Source organism: Cryptomeria japonica, chromosome 8, assembly GCF_030272615.1.
Source record: "Cryptomeria japonica chromosome 8, Sugi_1.0, whole genome shotgun sequence".
Classification (NCBI taxonomy): domain Eukaryota; kingdom Viridiplantae; phylum Streptophyta; class Pinopsida; order Cupressales; family Cupressaceae; genus Cryptomeria; species Cryptomeria japonica.
Genome location: NC_081412.1, coordinates 232,854,770 through 232,866,568, shown reverse-complemented (window position 1 = coordinate 232,866,568; position 11,799 = coordinate 232,854,770). Strand labels below are relative to the sequence as shown.

The 11,799-nt window shown below is 35.1% G+C and overlaps 1 protein-coding gene across 1 annotated transcript; it reads left to right on the top strand.

The window, feature by feature from the left end:
* The first annotated feature begins 4,312 nt into the window (after positions 1-4,312).
* On the top strand, positions 4,313-6,647 carry LOC131078968 (uncharacterized). Its single transcript, XM_058016825.2, has one exon. The coding sequence runs from the start codon at positions 4,624-4,626 to the stop codon at positions 5,947-5,949; it is 1,326 nt and encodes a 441-aa protein (XP_057872808.1). The 5' UTR covers positions 4,313-4,623; the 3' UTR covers positions 5,950-6,647.
* Positions 6,648-11,799: the final 5,152 nt, after the last annotated feature.

The following is an 11,799-nucleotide window of genomic DNA, read 5'->3' as shown; positions in this document are numbered from 1 at the left end:
GCACAGGCTCAGAAAGTCCCTACATAGGCGCAGCAGACTTGAGACTCCCCAGAAAGGCTCCTTTTTTGAAAAATCAACCTGCAAAACAACTCAAAAGAACTCAAAAAGGCATAAAATCAGTTAGTTCACATTAGGTTTACTAGAAAATGTAACTAGGAATTCAAACAAATGATTCAAAGCCTAACATTAAACAACCATGAAAGCTAACATGCTATGGAAAATGCCCCTAATCCAATCAATGAAAGCATGAAGACAAGATTCAATAGAAATTAAATGCAAACCATAACATATAATCTCCTCCATGTGATTCCATTGTCCTTCTTTCACCTTCAGATGGGATTTTGTGGATTTCACCTACAAGTGCAATTGCAAGCAAGCAAGATTGTGAGATGAAAATGACAACATAAAGTTACTCGAAGTGTGGTTAGAAATGATGAACAAGGAAGCTCAATTTATAAACAAATTGAGGAAGATCATGAAATTAGAATGATTGATTCGAAAAAGTAAAATTGATTTGAAAATGACATAATTGAATGACAAAATTTATGACAAATTGATTGATAAGTTTCTATGCAAAAAGATGACAAATTGAGAGCAAATTGTGTTCATCAATTTATGACAAACTAGCCTTCAAATTTTCTCATTGATTTATGAAAAATTGAGCACAAAAAGGGGAGAAATTAGTGGGGAAAGTTAGGAGGGAAAATTAGTGAGATTTGAAATTCAAAAATTAGAAAATTAGGTGGAAAAGAGGAATTAGAAAAATAGGAAAATAGAAATGAGGAAAAAGGTAAACTAATTAATAAATTATCATTTATTAATTAACTCACAAAGGGGACACAATTAGACAATTAAATAAAGTATTTAATTGTGACAAGAGGGGCCTAGGATAAATAAATTTATTTAACCTAGAGGGAAAAGTTGATAAGATTAAATGATTAAATCATAAAACCCTAGAAGAAAAATTAGAAGTGAAAGGATGACAATTAGGTCATGGCAATATTGAAATTGATACAAGGTCGATCATGATTGAATGATAAAGATTTGATGATTGAGAAAGAATCGTTATTGATTGACTGATGAAGATCAATGACAAATTGATCAAAATTGACAAAGGATCATATTGAAAGACGACAAATGATAAAGGATCAATGACTAATCGATCCAAAATTGATGAGAAATGATGATTGATTGAGATCGATGACAAATAGATCGAATATTGATAAAAGGTCAACTTGATGAAGGTTGTCATGATATTGAGATTGACAAAGAACGATGACGAATCGATCACAATTGACAAGATTGATTGATAATTGACAATTGAAAGAGAATCCAAAAGTGATCGAAATTGATGATAATTGATCAAAGATGATTGAAAATGATAAAGATCGAGGACAAAACCCTAGTTCAACACCAATTAGGATTGACAATGTCCAATTGACATGATAAGATGATCATGACTGAAGATTGCAATTCAAAAATGATATTGATAAGACCTAATTGTAAATGTGAAAAATGCAGTCGAGGGGAAAAAAGTACAAAAGAATGACAACATGTCAACAAATGATAAAGATCAAGTGTGCGACATAGAAGAAATGTTAATAAGATGCGAAAACCCTAAAATAAGGTCACACAAACATGTTAAAGTATGACACCGTAAGCGTTGACCATTTTTAGATGCCTACAGGTATAGTTTTGGAAATGGTAAGATTGAATGTATTATCCTCTCAAAATTCGAGCCAAAAAATGTTGAACAATGCTTCCATGAAAACCTATTTACTAGACAATGCTGCCTTGAGCACCTACTTGACAAATCTAGGCCCAAAATTTTAGGGATGCGAGATAATAGGGCATTGCTACCAAAAACATAATTTATATGTGAAGTTATAATCTTTAGATGTAGGAAAAGGTGCATTGAACTTTGAAATGACATAGGACCCATATAAGCATGAAATGAAATAAGATAAAGTGCACACTTAAAATAAGGGCCTAAATAATAAAGTGCTGATGTATTGAAGTGAAATAAGACTCATAATATTGAATTAAATACTAATTTAAATCAATAAAGGTCCTATAATACATATATGAATGGGAAATACTAAAATGAGTGCTAAGAGATTGTGACATTGGACGCCCTAATTAAAGGTGTATAATTTATGATGCTCTACTCTTCTTTCGTAGGTTGATTTGGAATGAAAGGAATTGACTAGGCTTCTAGTGCTTAGGCAAACAAAAGCTTCAAATGTTCAAGCTCCATCTGCTCCTCGTTTGCAGTCACTTCCCTTGCAAGATCCTCCTCATATTGGTCTCTTTACATAAACAACTCTTGCTCGTGCAAATGAGCCTAATAAGACAACTCCTATTGAAAATTAAACTTTCTCTGACTTAACAACCTTCATCTTTTCTTGAAAATTCAACATTATATCCTTGAATCTCACGTTGTCAACATTATGAGGTTCACTATGAGAGTAGCTATGTTGGCTGGAGATAAAATTAATTCTTTGAGGTTGTTGAACTCATATGCAGGTTGCCAATAAGGTTGAGTAGGGGTGGATGGGTGGTAAGAATGTTGGGAATGCTCGTTACTTTTTGTAGCCATGTTATTCGGGATGGTGTTTTCAGCTTGACATGGCAGATAAGAAGGCATATATGCAACAATCTTGTGAAATGAAGGGTGATAGGGCATGTTTCCTTGAAATGAAGACATGCTCAAGCATTTATATAGGCTAAAAATTCATCGAGGTTTATTCTAAAGAAAGAATAACCAGGAGTTATTTTTACGAAAAAAATACATACTAGCACTTGTCTACTTGAAACTAGTAGATAGTCCTTCCAGAGTTGCTAGATGTGTGTAAAAATTGCCTCAAATGCATAAATTACCGATATACACACCAAATATCAACAATACATGAAAAAAATTGTACTAAAACAATCCAAATTGTCCCATTGGGCATGCCAAAAATTGTTAGTGAGAACATCGTCAAAGATGTTGGGGTGTTGGGAAGGGTTGAGGGTCCCACACGACAACAATTACAAAGTCAAAAGGAAGGGCTTTTAGAAGTTAAGTAATTCACATTCTACCATGTAGAAAAAAAAACCCTAATGTGGCGATTTCATGCTTTCAAAATTTGAACCTTACATTCTATTATAGAAAAGAAAACCCCAAAGTGACGATTTCATGCTTTCAGAATCTGAACCATTCACATTCTACCATAGATTACAAAACCCTAATATGGTGAAAACTTTAATCTTAACTTAAACAATTCAAAAAGGATAAATAATAGTAAATTAATGCAGTCTCACCATAGCTAAATGAAATTATTAAGTCAAAAGGAAGGACTTTTGATAGTTACAAAAAATAAAATGTCTATTTGTTGAGAATACCTAATTTATGATACATTTTATTTGAGGCCTACATACTTGCAATATGGTATACCAACGTTGCCCCTTTCCTTACCAAATTGAGTTGTCTTACTATTCCAAACCTTGAACCTACAAATGAAAATTGACAATATTTTATTGATTTCACAGAAACCAAAGAGAATAGTGAGAATATTGATTTTTGCTTCATTTTCATGAAGAATTGTATATATGAATAATATCTACAACACATAATGCCATCGCTGCCCCTTTCCTTGCCAAATAGAGTTGTCCTGCTATGCCAAACGCCGACTCTGCAAATGAAAAGATGATGGTTTGAGAACATTTTATCATCCATCATTTAAAAAAAATTGATTATAGGCCCATACAAACATATCGTGGTCGTAGTTAGACACCACATGAACCTTAATACTCATTTGTCTTTTCTTCCATCCAATTTTGACATCATCATAACATCATATAAAAGATGAGACATGATGTCTTATTATGACTTAACATGCCATTTTATAAGGAGAATAGCTTCTAACTATTGCATGTATCATCATAACATCATATAAAAGATGAGACATGATGTCTTATTATGACTTAACATGCCATTTTATAAGGAGAATAGCTTCTAACTATTGCATGTATCCCATTTTCATAACTAATTCATCACAATATAATATTTATAATACATTTTATATGTTATGCTAAGTCGAGAGTGCTTGGTTAGTATTTAAGACTAAGCACTAGTGAACTACCCTTAAATTATTTGGTATACACTGAAATTGTTGCTCTTTCTCTCTCTTGCAGAAACAAAATGATTATTTGATTCTACTTTAATAAATAAAATATACCTTGAAAAACGAATTCCAAGCCTCATACAGCCTTAAACGAATTCCGATGTCTGCCGCATATATTTTATAACACTTCGTAACGAATTCCGATGTGCCTAGAATACGTTTGGAAATTTTGGGTCAAACCTTTTAAAGACTAGAACTTGTTTGTTTTAGTGCTCCAAAAAAAAATCAAAAATATCATCATGAAATATCCATTCATGGTGGACCTTCGTTCTGGATAAACAAATCAGTAGCGTTGTACTCCTATATGGGCGGATTTTACAGGATATAAGAGAAGCGGTTCTCTAACTGAATTGGGTTCCCAAAAGAAGCCATTAATGGACAAGATTTTGTTCAAGTGGTTTTAATGTACCAGAGAAACAACGACAAGAATTGGGTAGGTCGATTTTGAAGGATATGGATGGAGGGAAACAAAGGATACAACGATTTGTTTGTGTGTTTTCCTTCTCGGACATCAATGAGGAACGTGCCCAAGTCAGTACACAGTCCTGGAAGGCTAGAAAAATACAAGGAAGGTGGTGGGTCTGCAAGCTTTGGCAGCAGGAGAAAGGGGCAATCCAGCCCTATGTTTCCATTGCTGCTGAGGAGGAGGAATGCAGGTGGTAGCTCTGAGACAACTGCAGAGGAAGAGCCTACTTCGCCCAAGGTCACATGCATTGGCCAGGTAAGAGTTAAATCTAGGCATGCTGGGAAGGGGACTGAGAGTCTTAGAAATTTTAGGAAGGAGGTATGCGATGCTTTTAGGAGCTTAGGGGCAGAGTTTAGTTGCATATTTCCTTGCAGTGGAGGCACACCCACAAGCCCAAATACTAAGGAAGTGGATGAAAAGCAATCTTCGGCATGTGGGAGTGCCCTGCTGGCTAAGTTTGTTATGATACTTAATGATAGCGATGAAAAGCATCATGGGAGGTTGGACCCAGATGCCAGCAGGCAAGAGAAAGGTCTGGATTCAGTGAAAATGGATAACCCATTTCATAGAAAAAAGGATCCGTTTGGTAAAAGGGAGGACATATATGAGAAAGACCTGGAGAGAATGAGGACGAGGTTAAGGAGGTTTCAGGAGGATGAGGATGAAGAGAAAGGGGAAGATTGGATCAGGGCAAAGTCTGGAGCGGGTTATAGATTTAGCCATGTTGGTGAAGATGAAGACGAGGGAGAACCAGTTTGTGTTCCTCCAAGAAATGCACTTTTGTTAATGAGATGCAGATCGGCTCCTCTGAGATTGTCGTTAAATTCAGATTGCTGGAAGGCTCCCTTTAATGCTGATGAGCGCCAAGACAAGGGCTGTGTTGTTGAATCACATGGTGTGGAATCGAGGATGACTTCATCTGCAAATGAAGACGAGGCTTGTAATGATGAAGAGACAAAAGGTGCTACAAAGGTTAAGGGGTCAGGAGAAAATGCAAAGATGAGCTTAACTCAAGGATTGCTTCTTATGCAATGTGAGCCGGAGCTTACAAAATTGTCATTGGAGATATCTAAGGAAACATGGGTGCCAACCAGAGAATATTTTAGGAGGCCTATGGTTAGCGAAGAAGGTAGCAGGAGGTTGAGCAAGGAGAGTAATGATCAGGAAGAGTGCTCTAAAGTTGTACCTAGTATGCTTCAAGAGAAATTCAGTCCTCCTGAGGCATTCATGTTGAAAAGATCCAAATCTGAGCCTCTTAAGGTCTCTGTGAAGCTTGCTCCGGAAGCATGTCTTTGGAAGAGAAGAATTTTGGCTTAAGCCATTGGCTTTGAACATCTGAAAGTGGAGAATAGTCTTGCTGAAATTTGAAGGTGGTTTATTCTTGTTTCTTGTACAAAGAGAGCAGTGATAGCAACCAGATCCCTTCTATAATAAGAAATGAATCGAGTCAGGTTTTCTTGTGGTTACTAAATGTTTACGAAACATCTCGGCAGTTAAAATTTTAATTGAAAAAGGGGAGAAGAGTAGTGCAGTTGGGTTTTATATTGAAAATTTGTATTGCACCGTGCCGAGTTTGTTTCCAAGCTTGTACATTCTTGGCCTTTTGTAAAGGGAGCTTGCAGTAATGGATTGGTTATGTGTTTTGTCTGCATGCCTTTGTAAAAAGGCATTCTGGACTTTTTCGATGGCTGTAGATTGCTCTGCTCCGCAGAATTGTTGGTCTTTATTTGTACCCCTTCCATTGAAATCGAAGGATGCAATCCTTGTGATCTAGACATGAAAGTCTAGTCTCTAGTTGAGATGCTTCTTTCTGTCAATCGTCTAGATTTGAGTTCCTGGCGATCAAGTTTTTTGGAGAGGGCATATGATATGTATAGATTTACTGCATTATTATAGACAGTTTTATTGTCATATATTTGCTGTCCAAATCAAGACATTGTTATATATTAAACTTGTGTCCTATACTTTTGAGTCCTATGAGAGAATAATCAGATCGACTGATATGGCTTTCTTGATCTGTGACACCGATTCTTTGGAACAAATAAGAGGATTCAAATGGTTTGCATTTTGATTAGAGTTTTAAAGCGTTTTTTACAGAGTGAAAAAATTGACCTCTTGTTTTAATGAAAGATAGTATTCCATGTTATATTTTATTTTGAAATTTGTTGTGGCTCGAGGAAGAATTTTCTCTGGGGACGTAGTGAGTTGGTTAGTTGTTTATGCAGCCTACTATCATATTGATTTTGGAGGTTTGTGCTTGTGTTTTACGAGTGCCGTTTTATGGAATTTTCATGTTTTGCAGTTTTATTCTGTTCTATTTAACCGAAGCATACTTCTGGTGCTATAAACAAACACATGCTTCTAACTTAGGATAGGATATAGTTGTTGAACTCAATAGGTAACATCCTTGTTTCCATATAACATGCAACGAATATGTTCCTTCTTTTGTAACATTTCTTTCTTATCAAAAAAATGTCCTCTGATCATGTTATTAATTTGTCCAAATTAAAAAATGATTACCAGATTTATTCATAATTTCGTAAATACGTTATTATGAATGGGAATTTGCGCCAATGGACTCTGGATATGGAGTTCACATGTGTACATGTAGCTTGTAATGATTTCTGATTGCTTCTGAGTTATTTGCACTTGCTATGGTTTTGTATAACAATCTCAGTAATTATTGTTAAGCAAACAGAGTAAAAACAGAGCAAACCTACAGCAGATTAAACAGAAAATACAAAATTGGACAGAGATAACGTATTATGTGGTTCACCAAAATTGGCTACATCCACAGCAAAAGTGGATGATAATTCTCTCTGTGGATGATAATTCTCTTTAAACAGTTGCAGTAATACATAAGTATTTCATGTAGGAAATGTAACATTTCTCAAGTTTATATAACTCATCGGTGAAAAAAAATGTAGAGACAAGAAAACAGGGAAGCTGAAAGGTTTGTGATGGTTGGACTTCACAACTGAACAATTATTTTAGTTCAATAACAACAGGAGAACAGCCATAACAGCCATTATATTGAAAAGGAATAATTAAACCTATCATGGTAAGTTCATGCGAGGCTTGCCATGTACAGTTGATCATTTTTTAGGGGAACCTTTCCACAAACCTTTGGGTTATTAAAATTAAAGACTATCAGAACAAGCTTCTTTGCCAAATGTTTCATAGTCTAATAAGTTATGAAGCAGCCACCTTCCTTGTTCTTCTAAATTGTACAAGAGAAGCTCAGCTTTCTGGGTCATGAAAGTAGCAAATCACAGGATTTGTGGTTTAATGTAACCTTGCTAATGTAGTATAGAAGTTTTGGGGAGTTTGAATGTGCTATTTATTTTAGTCTTGTTCAGAATCTCAGATATAAATACCAATTCTGTTTTAAGAGCATGTGCCCTGAACAGTGAACAAAACTTTTCAATGTTCTGGTAATTTCCTATTTTTGACGAGTTCCTTATTGAAAACAATTTGATTATGTGTTTATGATGATTGACTAGATGCCCTGATGGTGCACATGCTTCACAGGTTTATAATCAAAGAAATTCATGCCACATGTATATAGAGAGATTTGAATGCTGCTAGGCTGGTTCAAGCAATTGTGCACATGAGTCCTTCAAAACTACATGCAGTTCCAATGAAAGAGTCTGGGAAGGTTCCAAATATTATATCTGTGATATATCTCTTTTTTCGCTAAATTTAGCTTCATAAATGTTGTTTAATGCAACCATAACAAACAACTGAAATTATGTTCCATTTTCAAAATATTGACCAGGACATTTAAAACGTTACTATTCTTATTTGTTTATTAAATTTTCTAGTTGAGCCTCAGGTTCATTGGGATCTTCAGATCGAGTAGTCTCAAACCTCTGCAATTTACAGAGCTCCCGGGATTTGATTTTGAAAAATGGAAGCGTCTTGTTTTGGAATTTAATTTCAAGACATGGAAGCATCAAGTTTAGTCAAGACTGATTGTGTACTTTCATCAATTCATAGTTGAGAATGGAGCCCAGCACCTGTGAGTGGTAGCCATAACATTTGGCATTCTCCTCAGGTCTCTTTTTAATTTTTGGTAATGAGGTGGGGCACGAATTGTCATAACCAAGACAAACAGAAGGGTATCCTCTGCAAAGTATTCCTGTAACAATAATGACAAAGTTATGCCAATAAAGTTTTTAGATTTTTTGTGTTGTTCAATCATGAAGGCAGATGGTTACAGACAAAAGCTCCTGATAATATGATGTAGTGGATTTGTGTATTGAGGCAAATTTCCTCGAGTTCACTTTGTGAAGAGCTTATATTTGTCATCTAAGTTACCTCCTTAAATCGTCTTTTGATGACCATCCCACTGGCATACAATTCATCTAACCCCTGTTTTATTTTCTTGGGTTCTTGTGTAATTGTATTCTGATAAGGTATTTCTTCAACTTGAAATTTATAGAAACTGGTATTTGTTCCTTTTGTTATACCTCCAGCGCAATAATTTGATTGTCTTTAAATGATTTTAAAGTGTTTTTGAAAGGCATTCAGATAGTCTAAATTTAATATTCAGATAGTCTAAATTTAATAGACTAAATGGGTTTATATATATTTGTCTTGGCATGAGTTTTTTCCTCTTCCTTGAAGATGGATCACACAAAGATGAGTTTAAATATTCCATGTAATAAGCTGAAGATTACTAAATTGTAGACCTTTTGGTTGTTATTCTCAACATAGGAGATTCAGAGAGTCATCTCTGTTTGAATCAGATATTTAAAACGTACCAACTGCAAATAACTTAGTTTAACCTATTAGGATACATAGGACAAAATCTAATATGTGGGTGCTCGGTCCTAACGATTCCTTGTATGGATTAAAATGCAGTAAATAATTACTAACTTCATATCAGGAAGGGAGATGTAGTGTAAGAGTATTACAGCAAGCATACACTAGAAAGATGTTTCAAATGAGACTTTATACCAAACATAGTGTCATATTAAATCCTGTTATTTCTTAGATGGTTAATTGGAAAGTTTGGGTTTTGCATTTGATACATTTGATACCAATTCAAACCTGAAAAAGTATTCTCAAGAGTGGCCACTTGTATGTGCTTAGACATATCTGAGCAAATCTCTATCATTTGTAATCATTATCATTATTAATTCAAACTCAGTCATCATGTCATTGATTTATTACCTAATAGATATTGTATAGCAATTAAACTATAATGCAAAGTTTGTTCCATTCAGACAGGATCCCTTGACTTTTGTAAGGGGACTTGTATCGTAATCTATATTATCTATATATTCAAAATCCAGTCATCATGCCAATGACCATTTTCTGTCGAATTGATATTTTATTCAATGGGATCATCATGCATAGTCTGTTTCTTTCAAACACCGAGGATCCCTCAACTTTTGCTAAGAGACTTATTTGTTTAACCAGCTTCCAATGCGGTCCTATGTGGGGCATTGGTCATTGCCATGAATTATGAAAAATTTCTGGCGTTGAAACTCATAAAGTTTCTAATAAGGTGGACCCAACCTGAAGATGTCTCATTCCAATTGATCCTATTTTGATGTGTGGGTTGGGAATATTTGTTGCACCATGATGGACATTACAAAAGGTCCATACAATCAGGCTGGAAAGCTAAAGTTTTAGGCTATTTTAACTGTCTAAAGACATTGCACGATTTGTTAATCCCTTGGCCTGGTCTTTTTACTTTTAAAAAGCAATTTCTACCGACCAATCTCATTTGTCATTTTCCTGTATTTTCAAATCGATTAACGAAAAAGGAACACATTTCTTTAGCCTGGAAAAAGGGCTCTTGGTATGATTCATCCTCCAACACGTAACGTGCCCAACGATGAACCTGATTGACAGCTTACAAGTTGGGTGACTACTATCTAGATGAGACAAGACTAGTGAAAATTTCAGTTTTTTATTAGTTTTATTCTTAAATGATGAGGTTCAGGGCTCAAATGCCATTGAGTTTATGAGGATCTTCGAAAGTTTGTTTAATTGATACTGATTTCGAGCTTCAGGGCTCAAATGTCACTGTAAATTTTGCCCATCTCAGGTTATCTTCATCCTCATGAAGAATCATAAAGTATGATTCGAATGGTCAATGGAAATAACATGAAATATGATTCAAATGGTCGATGGAAAAACTCTTGTTAGGTCAAATCCAGAAACTCGAAGGTAAGATAAATTTGTTTCTTTAGGGTAGGGTCTTTAAACTAAAATATACTAAAGTTAGCAAATTTCCTGTCAAAATTTTTGTACGGGAGCTATATGGATTGAATCTGCACCTTACACGTTTTGGGAGCTATATGGATTGAATCTGCACCTTACACGTTTTGGGAGGGTTCTCTGACATCATCCTCAAGTACTTAAAACCCTAATTTTGATGGGACCTCACTCAGTTTTCTCGACCGGTCACACGTATAATTGTTTCTAAAGATACCTCTACCTTTAAAACAGTTGAATAGGTACCGAGCTAATGTCCAGAACCTTTGGATCCGATACCAATGTTCAAGAGTAACATACAAGTAACTTCCAATGGTCTGGTTGACTGAAAACTTTCCAAGGTGGCTTATTTATTGTGCATACTTAAATTAGACTGTAAATCTAGTCTTGAGCGGATATGCCCAAGTGAACAGATTTTTCCGGTGTAGTACAGAGAAAATTGACATGGAGGGACACCTAAATTGCATGCATCGATTTCTGGCTTGATCTATGCAGGAGGAGATTTTAAAGAGCAGTCTGATCCAGATCGTTTTGCTTTAATTGGCTGCTACATTTGGCATGCCTGTAACCTTGCCACCTTTTATCTCTTACAGACATGCCGCATTAAGCGTTGAATGCTAAATCTATGCTTAAAATTCATCCGATCATAAACTCATTGACATTTGCTTTTTCAGGGTGTTTGTGGGTATTCACAGGGAGTTGACTCTCGTTTAGTCATGGCTCCACTTCGAGAAAGATCACATTTTACCTTGTAAGATTTACAAGTACTGTAATATAATCCACATTTATTGGATACGAAGTTTTTAAATAAAGATACGAAAAGTGATGGATGAGACAGCTTAAATAAATTATCATGGAATATAGGAGTGAGAGAGAGGTACACCTCCAATAAAATATTTTTCGTTAAATTATTTATATTAAATAAATGTAAAATAT